The sequence below is a fragment of the Mustelus asterias genome, chromosome 16, assembly GCF_964213995.1.
Source record: "Mustelus asterias chromosome 16, sMusAst1.hap1.1, whole genome shotgun sequence".
Classification (NCBI taxonomy): domain Eukaryota; kingdom Metazoa; phylum Chordata; class Chondrichthyes; order Carcharhiniformes; family Triakidae; genus Mustelus; species Mustelus asterias.
In genome coordinates this window covers 25,063,443-25,082,944 of record NC_135816.1, presented here as the reverse complement: position 1 = coordinate 25,082,944, position 19,502 = coordinate 25,063,443, and the positions used below count along the sequence as shown (strand labels likewise).

At 44.2% G+C, this 19,502-nt stretch overlaps 1 protein-coding gene across 3 annotated transcripts in view; it reads left to right on the top strand.

The window, feature by feature from the left end:
* Positions 1 to 803: 803 nt before the first annotated feature.
* Positions 804 to 19,502, top strand: part of ccni2 (cyclin I family, member 2) — a 33,624-nt gene continuing 14,925 nt past the window's right edge. Inside the window, exons 1-4 of one of the 3 annotated variants that reach the window (XM_078230784.1) lie at positions 804 to 1,095; positions 12,166 to 12,322; positions 17,416 to 17,550; positions 19,419 to 19,493. In XM_078230784.1, coding sequence (XP_078086910.1) covers positions 12,209 to 12,322; positions 17,416 to 17,550; positions 19,419 to 19,493 — 324 coding nt within the window. In that variant the 5' untranslated portion in view covers positions 804 to 1,095; positions 12,166 to 12,208. Of the gene's footprint in view, positions 1,096 to 12,165; positions 12,323 to 17,412; positions 17,551 to 19,418; positions 19,494 to 19,502 lie in introns of all 3 variants that reach the window. The other 2 variants (XM_078230783.1, XM_078230785.1) reach the window with 2 other exon arrangements.

Here is a 19,502-nt window from a genome sequence, read left to right as displayed (position 1 = left end):
ACACCCACCACCCTCTGTGTAAAAAAGCTCTTCCTCATGTTCACTCTACACCGACTGCCACTTATCTTGAATCTATTGAATTTAATAAAATTATTGTCTTGAATTGTAATTCATTATTCAACACTCTTATGATTCATTTTCTTCTGGTGGCTGGGATTTATCCAGCCAAAAGAACTGAAATGAAATGGGGCGGCACAGTGGCACAATGGTTAGGACTACTGCCTCACAGCGCCAGGGACCGGGGTTCGATTCTCGGCTCGGGTCACTGTGTGATGTTCGCACATTCTCCCCATGTCTGCATGGCTTTCCTCCAGGTGCTCCGGTTTCCTCCCACAGTCCAAAGATGCGCGGGTTAGGTGGATTGGCCATGCTAAATTGCCCCTTAGTTTCGGGGGGCTAGCTAGGGTAAATGCATAGGGTTATGGGGATAGGGGCTGGGTGGGATTGTGGTCGGTGCAGACTCGATGGGTTGAATGACCTCCTTCTGCACTGTAAGGTTCTATGGAAAGTGGGCGCAGTTGACTCAAGAAGAAACTAGCTCTTGGGCTAAAGAGATATGGGGGGGGGAGGGAGGAGGCAGGATCAGGATATTGAATTTGATGATCAACTATGATCCAAATGATTGGCGGAGCAGGCTCGAAGGGCCGAATGGTCTACTCCTGCTTCCAGTTTCTACAGCTCACAAAATGGACTAGAGTTCGGAGTTCTTGCCGTGACTGTCAGCACGTAATTGCTTACGCCAGGAAACGAGGAGGAGCTGAAGGTTTTAAACAGACTCCAGCTCCAGTTTATGTCATAACAGAGGGCGGCTGCTGTGTAAGATCAGCCCTTTCTCCCAGCGATTCTACTCTCCCCTGTGCGTGTCTGTATGGAATCCTCGCTTCTTGGGCTGTGACTCCTAAACACACCCGGACGATGGTCGCCTCTTTATCCGCTTTTTGTAAGCCCAAGTTTTCAGACGCCAGGAGGGGGTTCGGTTTGTTCCTTTTGTTTTCTCGGAAGAGCTGAAAACGGAAGGGCGAAGATGCCGAACTGAAATGGGGTTCGAGAGAGAAGAGAAACAGAAGGCATATTCCGCTTTGTTTTGGGGAAGAGGTAAAAATGACTGAAGCTCTCTGTGTTTTAAGCTTTCTTTCCGGTGTCTGTCCAAGGACTTCACACAAAGGAGAGAGATAGAAGTCACCAATGACACAAAGGACCTGGGCGCCTTTTCCGGGGCTATCTATATGTCTAGATCGCAAATCAAGCGCTTGATACCGATATACTCGATACAGTTTGCAAGAGTATATTTTATACAGCACTTCTATTTTACTACTGCCTATATTTAAACTGCTAAAAGTTAATTCTTTTAAAGTACAGTGCCAAATATATGGGACTTTTTGGATCTAATAGTTTAGCATGTATTGTTGTAAGTCAGGGTGTTTTGGGTGTCAAGTTTAGTTAGGATCTTTTGTTCAGATGTTGGGCGGAGGGAGGGGGCTGGGAAAACTTGGAGCCTCTGCTGTAATTATTCAAAACCTTACTGCCTGAACGCCCAACTGTTCTCTTGTCTGCTTTCTCCAGTTTTAAAGTTAATTTTGTTGTTCTAATTGTTCCTGCTTCCTGTTTAAGGGCAGTGGACACTGCAGTTTACATCCTTTAGTTTGTATCCGAATACCAATTTATAACAAAGCAGTTGGTCGAACAGCACCACAAATAAAACTTCCCCCCCCCTCCCCCCTCCCCCCTCCTCCTCCTCCTCCCGTTATATGGATCTGTTCAATAATACTGTATTTTTCTCGTCCCATTTCATGGCGACAACACTGTGGTTAGCACTGCTGCCTCACAGCACCAGGGACCTGGGTTCGATTCCCGGCTTGGGTCACTGTCTGTTGCGGCGTGTGGTAAACCACGGTTAGCTTATTGCCTGTGTGTGTGTGACATACCTGGACATGCCCCTGCCGGCCCTCCCCCCCCCCCCCCCCTGGTCCAGGTATAAAGGTGACTGCTCCCCACCCCCCCACCCCCCCCGCCTCAGTCTCTGGACCAGTTCATCGGCATCCAAGTCTTTTGCTAATCAAAGTCTATTTGTTCTTGCATACAAACTAGCCTTCGCTTGATTGATAGTGCATCATGGAGTCTGCACGTTCTCCCTGTGTCTGAGGGGGTGTCCTCCGGGTGTTCCGGTTTCCTCCCACAGTCCAGAAGACTTGCTGGTTAGGTGTATTGACCTGAACAGCTGGCGACTAGGGAATTTTCACAGTAACTTCATTTCAGTGTTAATGAAAGCCTACTTGTGACTAATAAAACAAACTTTATCAGGACCAGATCCAGACTATATGCAACAATATCTCTCTCACTCACACAGCCCAAACTTTTTCAATCGGGTTTGTTTGGTCCAGGCCCAGTTAAATAAGGAAGGGGTTGCGTTATTGCATGGGCCACAGCATAACACTGTTCATGTTCAAAATGAAAGCAAAATACCGCGGATGCTGGAAATCTGAAATAAAAACAGAAAGTGCTGGAAATGCTCAGCAGGTCCGGCAGCTGCTGTGAAGAGAGAAAAAACACAGTTAACAGGCGGAATGTTCCGGCAGCGGAGGCGGCCCACCATCGGTTAGCAGCGGGATCTTCTGGTCCCATCAATGTCTACGGGATTTTGCGTGCCCCACACCGTTCATCGCTGGGGAATGCGCTGTGAGGGGTTATCATTGGCGGGACTGGAAGATCCTGCCGGTGGAAGGGGCCAGAAAATTGTGGCCAACGTTTTGATTCCAATGTGATTGTTCTTCAGAGATGCAGGAAGGTAGCTGTGAGATGGGTTTTATGCAATTGAATGTGGGGAAGGGTAGGAAGAACCAAGTGGAAGGTCTGGGATAGGATACAGGGCAGGAGAGCTTAAATGACAAAGATGTCCTGCAACAACAGGCAAAGGGAACTTTAATGGTTGTGGGAAACATAAGATTGTAAGAAATAGGAGCAGGAGTAGGTCATTCAACCCCTCGAGTCTGTTGCACTTTTCATTAAGATTATGGCCGATCTAACTGTGGCCTCAACCCCACTTTCCTGAGTGAGTGTGAATGGCAGAATAATGAACAGCTCTGTCCAAAAGCATAGCTACCTTGATTGCACTTCCTCACACCCTGCCTCTGGTAAGAACTCTCTGTTTCATTCTCCCATTTATTCTGTCACATCTGCTCTGACGCAGCCTTCTACACCCAGAGCTTCCCCTTAATCGGGCCCTCACTGTGTCCAACCCATTTCCTGCACAGCTGCTCTCACCTCCTCCTTCCCAAAATCATGTTAGGATCACCATTGTCCTCACTTTCCATCCCACCAGCTTCCACATTCAAAGGATCATTCTCTGTCATTTCCACCACCTCCAGCATGTCACTGCACCAAACACATCTTCCCTTCTCCCGGCAGCCTTTTGAAGGGATCATTCCTCCTGTCACTCCTCAATCACCTCACCTCCTTCCCTGAACTTTTACCTCCTCTCCTCACCATTCAGGGTCCCAGACACACCTTCCAGGTGAAACAGTGATTTACTTGGCTGTCTTTCACTTGAATATGCTGTATTTGTTGCTCGCAATGCATTTAACGACTGCTTTGTGGAACACCTTCACTCCGTCTGCAAGCACAACTCCGAGTTTCTGGCTGTTTACCATTTTAACTCACTATCTAGCTCTCACACTCACATTTCTGTCCTCAGCCTCCTACAATATTCCAGTGAAGCTCAACGCAAGCCTGAAGAACAGCATCTTCTGCATTGAGTTCAACCATCTCCCACCATGAGCTCTGTCCTCCATTTTGATTCTGTTATTTTGCCATGTTGTGGAGATGGACTGGGGTAAACACAGTAAGGAGTCTAACAACACCAGGTTAAAGTCCATCAGGTTTATTTGGTAGCAAACGCCACTAGCTTTCGAAAGCTGGTGGCGTTTGCTACCAAATAAACCTGTTGGACTTTAACCTGGTGTGGTTAGTCTCCTTACTGATTTTGCCATGTGCCAGTCTGCAGCAGGTTTTCCTTGTTTCTACCATCAGACAGAGCGGTTCATTTTCCTGCCATTTGCACTGTGTTTCTTTGTTACAACTATTACCACTCCCTTTGCCTTTTGTTCCATGACATCTGAGTGATTCAGTATCTCCACCCAATCTCAGACCTTTCCTTTTCTTCTTCCTCCCATCCAAACCCTTCCTTTCTCTAGAATACATTTTCAGTCAGTGCTGTGTATGCACAATTCTAGTGTTTTACTTCATGACCTCATTGTGAGTAATGGAGTGGGCAGCAACCTGAAGCAGAGCTTCTTATCAAACTGTTATTAAAGACAGTAGTTAAAAAGGCCTCACCTTCTCCAAGGCCTGAATTTACCGCTCTGAGTTCAACCTGAACCAATGTAGCATAGCGTCAATTCACACCGGGCGTGTGTCCCGATGTTACCATGCATGCGTGCAGTATTGAGGTCGATGGACATGAACGAGCTGGATCCATGATGTGGAGATGCTGGCGTTGGACTGGGGTGGGCACAGTAAGAAGTCTCTCAACACCAGGTTTATTTGGAATCACGAGCTTTCAGAGGGCTGGCTTACCTGATGAAGGAGTATCCGCTCCGAAAGCTCGTGATTCCAAATAAACCTGTTGGAGCTGGATCCATGTCTGGCAATAGGTAAAGAGCAAATTAAGGCCATTGATGAGCCTACTGAATACGGTTTTGCATTGCCCATGGGAAAAACGGGTGGACAGCAAACACAGTTTCATCAACTTCTCATCCAAGAGTGTGATAAAAGGCACATTCAGTCACTTGCGAGTTCGTGGCTGTCTCAGTTCAGAGTTGTGCCAGATTTCCCCTTGATTTTTCTAGCTTTTCAAGACTGCCTAGTTTTATATGAGGATCTCATCCTCCCCGGAAGCTTTGCTTGAGAATTACAGCACAGTGCACGTTTATTTGTAAGGTTCCTTACGCCTGTGATCTAATGGGGATAGTGTACTCAGCTGGTGGGACCTCCACTGAAGAGGAAGACAGGGGCAAAAGGCAAAGGAGGCCAAGTGAGTGCGGGAAGTGTCCCAGAGGGAGATCTTTGAGACAAGAGGCAGAGGCTCAGTTGTTGCAGGTCCAGGAGGGAGGCCAAGGCAGGAGGGCCTGCCAAAGATACCACTACCCAGCAGCTAGAGTATACAGGCAGTGCTCCAACTACCGATAAATGTCCGAGGTCTTGTGCAATGGGAGGCTCTGCCCCTCTGGGGACACTTTAACAGCAATATGCCAGGTTCAGATTCCACCAGCTGCCATGGTGGGATTTGAACCTACAACCTCAAAGCCTTGGCCTTGGTTTACTAGTCCAGTGACATTACCACAATGCCACTGCCTCCCCCTTTGAAGAAGTCATATTCGACTCAAACTATTGACTCTCTTCCAGGTCTGCTTCCAGACCTGCTGAGTATTTCCTGCATTTACTGTTTATATTTATTTCCTTCCATTACTATTACTTGCAACTAAAACGTAAGGTCGCTGTGACAGTGACAGAGCTGGTTGTACCATTATTTCAAAAATGAAAAAAGCCTGCAATGTTGTTCTGTACAAGGTTTCAATAAATACACAGTGGAGTAGACACTAGAACTCTGGGAAATCCCCAGAGGCAGGGGTAAACCAAGCATTCGAAAAGCCTCGGGGAATTCACAATCATTTGCAGTAAACATAACTGGAAGTAAATGGCCAAGGAGTTCTGGTGAATTGGATGTCCCTCCTTTAGACCACCTGTTTCAGATAGTGTTTGGTGATAAGTAGCAGAATCGGGTGATAGGATCTACTGCCATAAGACTACCCCCAAAACAAATTGAAGCAAAATTCTCCTCCTTCACAGTCACCGAATCACAGAATTGTTACACCGCAGAAGGAGGCCATTTGGCCCATTGTTTCTGCACCATTCTCTCACCTTCATCCCATAACCCTGTGCATTCTTCCTTTTCAGATAGCAGTCTTAATCCCATATGGAATGCTTTGATGGAATCTGCCTCCACCGTACTGTCAGGCAATGCATTCCAGACTTTAACCACTCTGTGTGCAGGAGCTTTATCTCACATTGATTTTGCTTCATCTACCAATTATTTTAAATCTGTGCCCTCTTGTTCTCGATCGCTTCACAAGTGGGAACAGTTTCTCCCTTCTACTATGTCCAGATCCTTCATTCTTTTGAATACCTCCACCAGATCTCCTCTTAGCCCTTTTGCCTTTTTTTTTCTCCAAGGAAATCAGTCCTAATTTCTCCAATCTGCCTTCATAACTCATCCCTGGAACCATTCTTGTGAATCTTTTCTGCACCCCACCCAATGCCTTCACATCTTCACCAGTCTGTAATAGTTGTCAATTCTACCGACTGTAAGTAGGGACTGGTGGACCAGGACTAAGCTTCTGTGCAGTTCCCATCATTAACTGCCCCAAGCCAGGCTGTAAGGGTATTGTCACTGTGTTAATATGGGCCATGATGTGGAGATGCCGGCGTTGGACTGGGGTTATCACAGTAAGAAGTTTAACAACACCAAGTTAAAGTCCAACAGGTTTATTTGGTAGCAAAAGCCACACAAGCTTTCGGAGCCCCAAGCCCCTTCTTCAGGTGAGTGGGAATTCTGTTCACAAACAGGGCATATAAAGACACAAACTCAATTTACACAAATAATGGTTGGAATGTGAATACTTACAGCTAATCAAGTCTTTAAGATACAGATTTGTAGATTTTTAAGATTTGTATCTTAAAGACTTGATTAGCTGTAAGTATTCGCATTCCAACCATTATTCATGTAAATTGAGTCTGTGTCTTTATATGCCCTGTTTGTGAACAGAATTCCCACTCACCTGAAGAAGGAGCTTGGGGCTCCGAAAGCTTGTGTGGCTTTTGCTACCAAATAAACCTGTTGGACTTTAACCTGGTGTTGTTAAACTTCTTACTGTTAATATGGGCCACACAGCAGTATCTCTGAGGCCATTTTAGAGTTTTTGACGTGAGCCACCACATCCCAAGAACAAACTAATTGGACAGTCCTTTTCAAACAATAGATAAATGCATGAAGGGTCGAAGGACTTCCTTCTGTGTTCTATGGGAAGGAGGCAATATCCTCAAGACAGAGGATGTTCATCTCCCCTGTGTAAAGACTCAATTTAAACACTTCATAGATTTTCTGAGCTGATTTTTCTCAACTCTTCTTTAAAATTCATTCATGGAATGTGGACGTCACTGGCTGGGCCAATATTTAATGTGGGCCGGTAGTCACATGTATGCCAGACCAGGGAAGGACAGCAGATTTCCTTCCCCAAAGGACATTAGTGTACCAGATGGCTTTTTATGACAATCGACAATGGTTTCATGGTCATTATTAGACTTCTAATTCTAGATTTTTATTGCATTCAAATTTCACCATCTGCCCGTGGTGGGATTCTAACCTGGGTCCCCAAAGCATTACCCTGGGTCTCTGGATTACTTGGCCAGTGACAATACCACTATGGCCCTGCCTCCCCAATGAACTGGCAGGTGGGAGAATCTGGCAAAGAGAGGAAGGGGGGAGGGGTGGGTGTGGTAGGCATTGAGGGGAGCCCAAAATCTTCCAGCTGTCATGCCATATTGCCAGCAGCGAGAAAGTTGGAGTCTCATCTGGCGGCCAATTGCGCCAAATCTGTGAGCAATCTTCAGTGAATGCTCTCAGATTGACTAACTGCTACGTTGCCAGTAGCTATATCTAGGTAGCAAGGTGGCACAGTGATTAGCACCAGGCCTCACAGTGCCAGGGATCTGGGTTCGATTCCCGGCTTGGGTCACTGTCTGTGTGGAGTTTGCACGTTCTCCCCGTGCCTGCATGGGTTTCCTCCAGGTACTCTGGTTTCCTCCCACAGTCTGAAAGACATGCTGGTTAGGTGCATTGGCTATGCTCAATTCTCCCTCAGTGTACCCGCTGGAGTGTGGCGACTAGGGGATTTCCACAGTAACTTAATTGCAGTGTCAGTGTAAGCCTACTTGTGACACTAATAAATAAACTTTAAAAACTTTAAACTTTATATCTGGTTTGACACGAGGGTGAGGTAAGATGTCACCGTGAATTGGCAAGGATTTACGTGAGCTGTGGATCTTGATAATTGGTCTATGTTCTCTACTACCAGAGCTGTTATGATGGTTATCTTTGTCTAAAAGTAGACTGTTATGTAATTAGAACTGCTGGTTTATGATGATTGAGTAAATTAAATTCCATCCTTGTTACATGGTATTCTGGATTTTTTTTGCGGGGGGATTCCATTGTGTGGTTCTTCTGAAGACAACAAACAATGGCCTCATAAGCCAACAGTGGGATTTTCTTGTCTTTTAATATGCTGTGAAACGTCTCCAAGTCTGTTTGAATATTTTGAGTATTTGACAAGTTGCAGTCAGGAAGAGACTCAAGACTCAGTGAGCTGCAAAGAATCTGCAAACAGAACTGAAGATTATGATGGCAGGAGAATATATAGATAATTACCAGGACAGAAAACATGCTTTCCCACATATGAACATACACGCAGTATTTGGATGTTATGATTCTCATATTAACAGAACGTGAGATGGCAAACACTCAAGTGGATCACATATCCCCACTTCAGTCTTATGTGGGGTTAAGATTTGCTTCCTTCACAACTTCCTTTTCACTTCAACCATGATTCATTGTTATCTGATGTGGATTTACTGATGTGAAATTACTCTGCAAATTTCTACACCACGACTGATGATGGCCTGTATGATGCAATATTCTTCAGAAGTTGAGAGAGGTAGTGAGGTGATTGTGTTAAGGGCGTGGGCTGATGAAAGAAATGGTAAAATAGGTTAATGTTACTTGTTATTTCATGAGAAATGAAATTGTATTTTTAACAATCAAACTTAACACAACAATGCGTATCTTGGGTACCCTCCGGTCAACTCAACTCCCCTGGCTCTGAATCTTGAGCTGCATCCCACTTCCTCACATAAGGAGGGAGATTTCAACAAAGTCCCTGGAAAAGATTTATACCAACCCAAGCCTGCTGCTACACAAGGACCTTACCAATCCATCCTGCTGCTTGCCTCCCATTAGGCCAGTCTGTATGGCTAAGACCAATGGGAGGCAATGGCACATTGGTATTTTCACTGGACTAGTAATCCAGAGACCAGTGCAGTGCTGTGGGGACCCGGGTTCAAATCTCACCACGCAGATGTTGAAATTTGAATTCAGTAAAAATCTGGAATTAAAAAGTCTACTGATGACCATGAAACCATTGCCAATTTTTGTGAAAACCCATCTGGTTGCCTAATGTTCTTCAGGGAAGGAAATCTTCCATCCTTACCTGGTCTGGTCTACATGTGACTCCCAACCTACAGCAATGTAGTTGACTCCTGTATGCCCTCAGAAATGGCCCAGCTAACCATAGCAAATTACTCAGTTCAAGGGCAAAGGCAATTAGGGAGGGCAATAAATGCTGGCCCAGCCAATGAACAAATAAAACCGTGCTAAGGAATAACAGCAGAGACTCTATGGCAGGAGGAATGGAACCAACATGTCACCATTAAAAACGACTTCCTGATCACACACCCTGCTTGCCCTAGTGGCCAAAGCCTTTGTGCAGCAAATTGGCACAAGTGGGGTCTTGCAGGGAACCCTGGTGCACCCCAATCAATGACTCACATCTTTGAAGACTGCCCCCTTGACAAAATTCAGCAGCGGGCTCAGAGAGACCCATTGAACCATTGTGGAAGCTATTGCCTGGCTTGGTGATTACTGCACATGCTGAAAAAATCAAACTATCCCTCAAGAGCTTGTTGGATCTGCTGAATCCTGTTTCATGCAGAAGACCCTTTAAGGTCTCATACAAGACTGTTGCATGGGACATCAATAAACAGGACATTTATTTGATATGGAATGACTTACTTGGAACCGATTTCTATTAATGCATTTCGATAGTCCAACAAGCTAATTTAGCCTGTTGATTAAATTCACCTATCCATTAGGCAGAATGAATGCTATGACATCCAGCCATACAGCATGCCAGTCTCAAATAGTCAGAGAGGATCCCCATCGTAGAAATTCCTTAAAAGACACGTGTTTATATTTTTAAAAAATCCATGAGATTGGAATGAGTGTCATGCTTTCAAGCATGCAGGATTCAGGAATGAAGCCAATAATGCATTCCTCGCTATGAGCCAGTTGAATTCACCACCTCCAAATTATGTTTGAGATTGACTGAGATAATTTGGCACAGTCTTTTCCAACTCAAAGTCTGGGAACATGAATTAAATCTCGATAATTCAATATGTCAAAAAGGACGTTGAGTGTCAGTGGCTGAGAAGTTATATTTATCACTCTGGAACATTGCCGCCTGGATGGTTAATGAACCACTGCACCTCAGGACCCAGAGACCCGGGTTCAATTCCGGCCTTGGGTCACTGTCTGTGTGGAGTGTACATGTTCTTTCTGCGTGGGTTTCCTCCGGATGCTCCGGTTTAACATAAAACATAGAACAGTACAGCACAGAACAGGCCCTTCGGCCCACGATGTTGTGCCGAGCTTTATTCGAAACCAAGATCAAGCTATCCCACTCCCTATCATCCTGGTGTGCTCCATGTGCCTATCCAATAACCGCTTAAATGTTCCTAAAGTGTCTGACTCCACTATCACTGCAGGCAGTCCATTCCACACCCCAACCACTCTCTGCGTAACGAACCTACCTCTGATATCCTTCCTATATCTCCCACCATGAACCCTATAGTTATGCCCCCTTGTAATAGCTCCATCCACCCGAGGAAATAGTCTTTGAACGTTCACTCTATCTATCCTCTTCATCATTTTATAAACCTCTATTAAGTCTCCCCTCAGCCTCCTTTGCTCCAGAGAGAACAGCCCTAGCTCCCTCAAACTTTCCTCATAAGACCTACCCTCCAAACCAGGCAGCATCCTGGTAAATCTCCTCTGCACTCTTTCCAGCGCTTCCACATCCTTCTTATAGTGAGGTGACCAGAACTGCACACAATATTCCAAATGTGGTCTCACCAAGGTCCTGTACAGTTGCAGCATAACCCCACGGCTCTTAAACTCCAACCCCCTGTTAATAAAAGCTAACACACTATAGGCCTTCTTCACAGCTCTATCCACTTGAGTGGCAACCTTTAGAGATCTGTGGATATGGACCCCAAGATCTCTCTGTTCCTCCACATTCTTCAGAACCCTACCTTTGACCCTGTAATCCACATTTAAATTAGTCCTACCAAAATGAATCATCTCACGACTATCCAAAGATGTACATGTTAGATGGATTGGCCATGCTAAATTGCCCCTTAGTGTCCAAAGATATGTAGGTTAGGTGTAGCCATGGTAAATGTATAGGATTACGGGGATGGGGTGGGCCTGGGGCAAGGATCTCTATCAGAGAGTCAGTGCAGACATGATAGGCCGAATGGCCTCCTTCTGAACTGTAGGGATTCTACGGATTCTAATCTCTCAGGCATGGAACAGGTGTCTTTGCAAGTTCGCATATCAACAAGCATATTTTCTAAAGCGACTTGTTGATTAAAAATATAGAATTTTAAAAATGCAAAAATGGTTCTAGTTGCCAAAGTAGGATATGTGAATGATAGTCAATACCCAGATAAATAAATAAATGCCCCGATAACGATAAATGAAAATAAATTAAGAGTCGCATTTCTGGTGATGCTTCAGCTAAATATGTTTTCAAAACCTTCTTACATGCTGCAGAATTGTGAAAAATTAATTGTGTCTGAAAGGCAAATGAACAATAATTCTGAACGACAGCAGGAAGTCCTCTCCTGCTCCAGTCATACTTCTCTGATATGTGAGATCGCTTAGTTATTCATAATCTGCTAAAGTTTTCGATCTGTGCACGGCACGGTGGCACAGTGGTTAGCGCTGCTGCCTCACAGCACCACGGACCCGGGTTCAATTCTGGCCTCGGTTCACTGTCTGTATGGAGTTTGCACATTCTCCCTGTGTCTGGGTGGGTTTCCTCCTGGTGCTCTGATTTCCTCCCACACTTTAAAGGTGTGTGGGTTAGGTTGATTGGCCATGCTCAATTAATGGTCTCCTTCTGCACTGCAGGGATTCTTTGATTCTATGAAAAAGTGATATCTCTCTGTAGCAGTTGGCCTTCCTGATGTATAAACTTATCTTACTTCTGTTCCTAGGTAGCTGCGCCTGCCTGGCAAACTGGCCTTCCTTGGAGGTGCCATGAAATGTCCTGGGTCCTTAGATGACCAGAGGCTTGCCTTCCTGCTCGCTGATGCACTTTCTAAGGAGGCCAGATTATGGAAAGTGCCTCTTTTCAAGACTTGCAGCAACCAGGTAAAGTGCAGTATTTTACCAGCAACAACACGGTGCAATTATTTAACACCTTTAACCTAATAAAAATCCTAAGGCTCATCACAGGAGTGTCAAATACACTTTGACGCTGAACCACATGAGGAGATATTATGGCAGAGGATTCAGAAGCTTCATCAAAGAGGTCAAAAGACCAGCTTTGACAAAGGGTCATCTGGACACGAAACGTCAGCTCTTTTCTCTCCTTACAGACGCTGCCAGACCTGCTGAGATTTTCCAGCATTTTCTCTTTCGGTTTCAGATTCCAGCATCCGCAATGATTTGCTTTTATTCATCAAAGAGGTAGCTTTTAAGGAGCATCTTAAGAGAGGAAAGGGAGACAGCGAGGTGAAGAGAATGGGGTGGTGGGGGGGAAGGAGTTCAGAGATTAGAACCAAAGCAACTGAAGGCAAGGCCGCCAATGGTGGAGCGATTAAAATTGGAAATGTTGAAGAGGCCAGAATTGGAGGAGCCTAGATATCGCCGAGAGTTGTGGTATTGTTTCTTACATTGGCAATGCATCACCACCACCATCCTGCTCCCTACAACTGAGTGAAGCTTGTTTAGATCAAGCAGTACAATTTCCACAGCATTCTTTAATTTTCCTATGTTTAAAACGACAATGTTTCCTTTGTTGAGAGAGGGCACAGCCCCGTCGACATTACACATTACCAAATAAAAAAGCTTTAGGGTTTTTTCAGCCTTGCGCCTTGGTGAGACATCAGTGGGGCTTTTAGAGAAACTGCGCAACGGGTCCCACTCTGCTCTTTACAACACGTTGCTGTGGGTTACACTGACCTCCCCAGGAAGGTTGGCAGTTGATGTTTACTCTTTCTCACTATCCAGTAAGTTGTGGAAGCTCCCTCACGGGCAGGCTGGTGTACTCATCAATTGCTGGTGCTCATAAATTATCTTTCTTTCAAAAGGTTTGTTCCCTAAAATCTGCATTCCTGTTCCCTTTGGCAGAGCTGTGACATAAGCTGGTCCTCCAGTGTGCTCTTTCCAGGGGCATTCTTGTCAATTCCATCTGTCCCCACTCACTTGGACAGGCTGCTAAACTTGTGATAACAGTGTATTTTTTAATTATTGGTATGGAGTATGGGCCATATTATGTGGTCAAAATGAAGCTTCTGATAATTAAGTGTAAATGGTACAGATAATTCAGGCACGGGGCAGATGTGCGGTTGAATGTCAAATTCAAAAGATGCTATCTGCGTTGCACATCTCTGCGCTAGCTTTGTGTAAACAGCATCTGACTGTCTGCCTCACCATCGACAACATTAGCATGAGGATGTGTATTTAGGAACTAGAAGCAGGAGTAGGCCATTCAGCCCTTCGAGCCTGATCCGCCTTTCGTCTTGATCATGGCTGATCATCGAATTCAATATCCTGATCCCCCCTTCCCCTCCATATTCCTTTAACCCCAAGAGCTATATCTAATTTCTTCTTGAAATCAGACAATGTTTTTGACCTCAACTACATTCGGTGGTCGTAAATTCCACACATTCACCACCCTCTGGGTGAAGAAATTCCTCCTCGCCTCAGTTCTAAAAGGTTCACCCATTATCCTCAAACTATGACCCCTAGTTCTGGACTCCCCCACCGTTGGGAACATTCTTTCTGAATCTACCCTATCTGATCCTATTAGAATTTTATAAGTTTGTATGAGATCCCCTCTCACTCTTCTAAACTCCAGTGAATATAATCCTATCTGACTTAGTCTCTCCTCATATGACAGATCTGCCATTTGTGCAATGGGTAGCAACTAATCTCAAAGAACAAAGAAAATTACAGCACAGGAACAGGCCCCTCGGCCCTCCAAGCCTGCCCGACTTAACTAAAACCCCCTACCCTTCCGGGGATCATATCCCTCTATTCCCATCCTATTCATGTACATGTCAAGACACCCCTCAAAAGTTACTACCGTATCCGCTTCCACTACCTCCCCCGGCAACGAGTTCCAAGCACCCACTACTCTCTGTGTAAAAAATCTGCCTCGTACATCTGTTTTAAACCTTGCCCCTCGCACCTTAAACCTATGCCCCCTAGTAATTGACTCTTCCACCCTGGGAAAAAGCCTCTGACTGTCCACTCTGTCCATGCCTCTCATAATCTTGTAGACTTCTATCAGGTCTCCCCTCAACTCTGTCGCTCCAGTGAGAACAAACCAAGTTTCTCCAACCTCTCCTCATAGCTAATGCCCTCCATACCAGGCAACACCCTGGTAAATCCTCTCTGTACCCTCTCCAAAGCCTCTACATCCTTCTGGTAGTGTGGCGACCAGAACTGAACACTCTATTCCAAGTGCGGCCTAACTAAGGTTCTATGAAGCTTGTAGAATCTCATTGCAGAAGGTAAAGTCTTGCCATTACAACCACAAGTACCCTTTTAAAGATGTGAAAACTGCACTCCCAATTTGTTTGGCACTTAAAATGAACTATTTAGGTATAATGTCTAATTTCTTAATGCATTAATTGTTATTGGAGATTTTTAAAAAATATCAAATTTGAAATTTTACTTTTATTGTTTTTTATAATCTTTCTTTCCCTTTTATTCTCATTCTGTAACTGCTTTGATAAATTTACCCACTCTAATTTGTATTTGCTTCTATGTCTGTATGCTTTTGATTTCTCAATGCTAACCAGCCCTGTTGGTTGCCCTGTTCACTTGGGTCCAAGACACCCTGTCTCCTTCCTTCTGATGTTATCAGCTCTAACTTTCAGCAACTTATTGGGCAAAATTGTTTTTGAGCTGAAGGTTGCAGGGACAAGTCCAGCTAGTGACACTGTGTTTGCAGCACAACTTGGACCAATGTGTTCACTTCATCAGAAATTAACTGAAGCAAGAAGTCACTTTTTTTTTGACACCTGCAGTTTGGACAAAAAATAGAAAACATCAATAAAACTGAAAATTTGTGCAACAAGAAAGTGGCCGAGGAACGAACTGGAGGTCCCAGACCATGACAGTCATGATTCTTGAATATTTTTGAGAGTCTTGCCTCTGGAAATGCCTCTTTAAACAAAGATTTAACTTTCAATTTGTCCAATGTTACCTCCCCAGAGGGAAGACTATTTGGTTGAATATTTTTGTACTACCAATGAGCCCACATTTTACTTCTAAGGCTTCTCTTCCAACTTGTTGCATTATTAAGCGTTGGGTAAAAGGCTTGTGTGTTTGGAGATGGATTGGAGTCGTGCCCCACTTCTGTTATCAGGAGATAAAATGACTTGATCATTTCCAAGTGTGCATCCGCTGATGGCAGGCACGTGATTAGATAATAACTAAAATTCATATTTATTATAATTGAAAATTAAAATCTTTTAAAAGCAACAGTCAAAAGAAAAGTTAGTTCCAAAAAAGAAGAACGAAGAAGAAAGAAGAGCAGAAACAGGCCCTTCAGCCCTCCAAGCCTGTGCTGATCATGGTGCCTGCCTAAATTAAAACTGTATGCACTTACGGTGTCTGTATCCTTTCATTCCCATCCTGTTCACGTATTTGTCTCTTAAAAGCCACTGTCATACTTGCTCCCAGAACCTCCCCAGGCAGCGTGTTCCAGACATTCATCACTCTCTGTGTAAACATGCCTCAGACATCTCTAAACTTTTCCCCAGGCACCCTAAACCTATGTCCCCCAGTACTTGACTTTTCTACCTTAGGAAAGAGCATTTGACTATCCACTCTGTCTGTTCCACTCATGATCTTGTAAACCTCTATCAGGTCGCCCCTCAACCTCCGTCGTTCCAGTGAGAACAAACCGAGTTTATCCAGTTCATGTTTCCAGTTCGTAGTGGCTTATAGTTCCAACTTCTAAAGGATGGTTGTGTGAAGGTTTGTCTTGTGGTTTCCAATAGCTAGCTGACTTGAAATGGGAGGCTTTGTTTCTGGCAGCAGTCTCCAGCGAAGCTGGCTGTTCTATAAGTTGGCAAGCCTCAACTCGTATCAGAGTGATTACAATCCTGGCTGCAGACAGACACATATTCAGCCAAGTCCTCTCACACGTTATTTGTTGTTTATACTTGGCAGCTTTAAATATGCACATGTTCCTTGAGTGAAAAAACAATTTTAGCTATAGCCCGTAGAGAACAGCAAGCCTCTTAATCAATAACTGTCACGTATTTGAGACATTTTATGTCATTCATGGAGCCTGGCTCTGGTCAAATCACATTTGGAATATTGTGAGCAATTTTGGGCCCCATATCTAAGGAAGAACATTCTGACCTTGAAGAGGGTCCAGAGGAGGTTCACGAGAATGATCCCAGGAATAAAAAGCTTGACGTATGAGGAGTGTCTGACGACTCGGGTCTGTACTCGATGGAGTTTAGAAGCATGATGGGGGATCTCATTGAAATTTACAGAATACTGAAAGATCTGGATAAAGTGGATGATGGGGAAGATGTTTCCATTAGTAGGAGAGAATAGGATCCGAGGACACAGCCTCAGAATAAAGGGACGACTCTTTAAAACTGGGATGAGGAGGAATTTCTTTAGCCAGAGAGTGGTGAATCTATGGAATTCATTGCTACAGAAGGCTGTAGCGGGCAGCTCATTTAGTATATTTAAGACAGAGATAGATAGGTTCTTGATTGGTAAGGGGTTCAAAGGTCACGGAGAAAAGGCAGGGGAATGGGGTTGAGAAACTTATCAGCCATGATTGAATGGCGGAGCAGACTCAATGGGCCGAATGGCCTAATTCTGCTCCTATATCTGACGGTCTTATGGAGCCATATCTTTTAAAAAAAGAAATAATTAGTGCCTTTTTGAGAGAGAGGGAGGAAATTACCCAAGCAAAACCTATTAGCTGAAATTTTCTGTCTGTTCCTGCCGGTGGGATCTTCTTGCTCTGCGATGACGATCCTCCCCTTCTGACATGGGTTCCCCGATGGCGGAGGGTGCAAACAGTGGGAAGACCGTTGACAGCGGCGGGGCTGGAAGATCTTGCTGCCACTGAACACACTGTGATTTGGGGGGAGTGGGGGGATGTGTGGAGGAGTGGGGTGAGGTGGGTGGGTGAATCCCACCCTTTGTGTTTGCTGTCTTGGGAATTCCAAATTGATAATTATCCATTTTTCTTTCAGCAGGGTGCAACTATCACTCCAAAGCAGCGTGAAAATGTGGTTCTGTGGCTCAGGGACTTGTGCTCAAAGTTTGGTTATTACCCTGAAACATTTTTTCTTGCCGTTAGTATTCTCGATCGACTCTTGGCCACTGTCAAGGTGAGATTTATTTGCCTAATATTTACAATTTGACTTTACAAATTGCTTTCTTTCCTGATTTAAGTCAATCCTTACCGGCTAGTGTGAAGGCAACTTCACAACTGATGATAGCTATAGGCTAAACCTTGGAGGAAAACTTTGATGTCCCTTACACACAATGTGAAGTACTTGTGTGTAAATTTGTTATCAGACAATGGATTGTTAATTTTCTGTCCATTTGCTGTTTGACGACCATTGGTTCTAGGGGTGATCGTCAATGTAGAATGAGCCCCCTCCCCATCACTGTTAGTATGTTTGTAAAAAGAAATTTACTACCTGGCTGCCAGGGAGTATGTAGTATAGATGGCATGGTGGGACAGTAGTTAGCACTGCTGCCTCACAGCACCAAGGACCCGTGTTCGATAACCAGCTTGGGTCACTGTCTGTGCAGGGTCTGCACGTTCTCCCCGTGTCAGCATGGGTTTCCTCCTGGTGCTCCGGTTTCCTCCCATAGTCTGAAAGACGTGCTGGTTAGGTGTATTGGCCATGCTAAATTCTCCCTCAGTGCACCCGAACAGGTGCCGGAGTGTGGCAACTAGGGGATTTCCACAGTAACTTCATTGCAGTGTTAATGTAAGCCTACTTGTGACACAAATAAATAAACTTTAAAACTTAAACTAGTTGCCAAGAGAAAAAGGGGACAAAACTTGTTCCCTCTTTATTTCACGAAAGCATTTCTTAATTTCTGACCACATTAGCAGACAGCTGGTAGGAATTTAATCTTTTGAGGAGTTGTGTGTGAGGCGAGAAAAAGCAACTTATTCCAAGATCACAACACATCAAAATTTGTAGCAGAATATTTTTTCCCAGTGACAGCCAGTGGAACTTATTGATTGTATGCTTCAATAATAAAAATGATACAGAAATTCATGAGACACAAATGTTAGCTCAGCAATCTGTAAAGTAGGGTTTAGAAAAGAGCGCACACGCAAGATTGGGAGAGAGTTAGGGTTATTAGAGAGGTGTATAACAAAGTTACACAGGGTGGAATTTAATCCAGGCGACAGGATCTCAGGTGAGAAACTATACTGCAGCAGAGTTGCATTTTGCATCTTTGGATTTCTCTATCCCAGAGGGTTATAAATAACTAGTCGCCATGATCAGGATGGAGATCGATAGATTTTTGGGCAGTAAGGAAATCTAGAGATATGGAGCATAGCAGGAAAGTCAAGGTGCGGTAAAATCTCAGCCATGATCTTGTGGAATTAGAGAGCAGGCTAAAGGGGCCACATAGCCTACTCCCGCTCCTATTCCATAGGTTCTTATTTTAACTCCTGAGTCAGTCATCCCTATGCCCTCCCTGAGTAAATTATTAAATGTATATTCTTGGCTCGGGTTTTATTGATTGTTCCTCCACTTTTTATCACCTGGCATTGGAAATTAATTAGACGTTAAGTGCCAAGGGACTTCTTGAAGGTTGCAATATGAATGCAAAATCTTTTATTTGTCTTAAAGGACAGTAAAGGGTGTAGGCTTAGTGCTGGCTGTATTTAAATTCAAAGTTCTGGGGAGCAAAGCACATCTGTTAAATCTCCCAAAGAAATACATTTCAGGCTAATGGAGAAGTGTCGGAATTCAGTGTTGTAAATTGGAGTTTAATATCCATCTCTACACTGGAACATTGCTTTAATTGTTGGTGAATACTCTGTTTAATGTTAACACGCTAGATTCAAGTTTATAATTAATCTCTTTCATCAATTATGTTCCTGCTCATTAAGAGTTTTCTTGTACTTATGTTACATTCATTAGTGAACAATTACATTCAGTGGATGGAGAATGGTATTTGTGCATGTTACCTCACCCTATCTTTAAATGTATCATTCGTTTAGGCACAACCAAAGTACCTACGTTGCATTGCCATTTCCAGCTTATTCATCGCAGCCAAAATCAATGAAGAAGATGAGGTTTGTTTT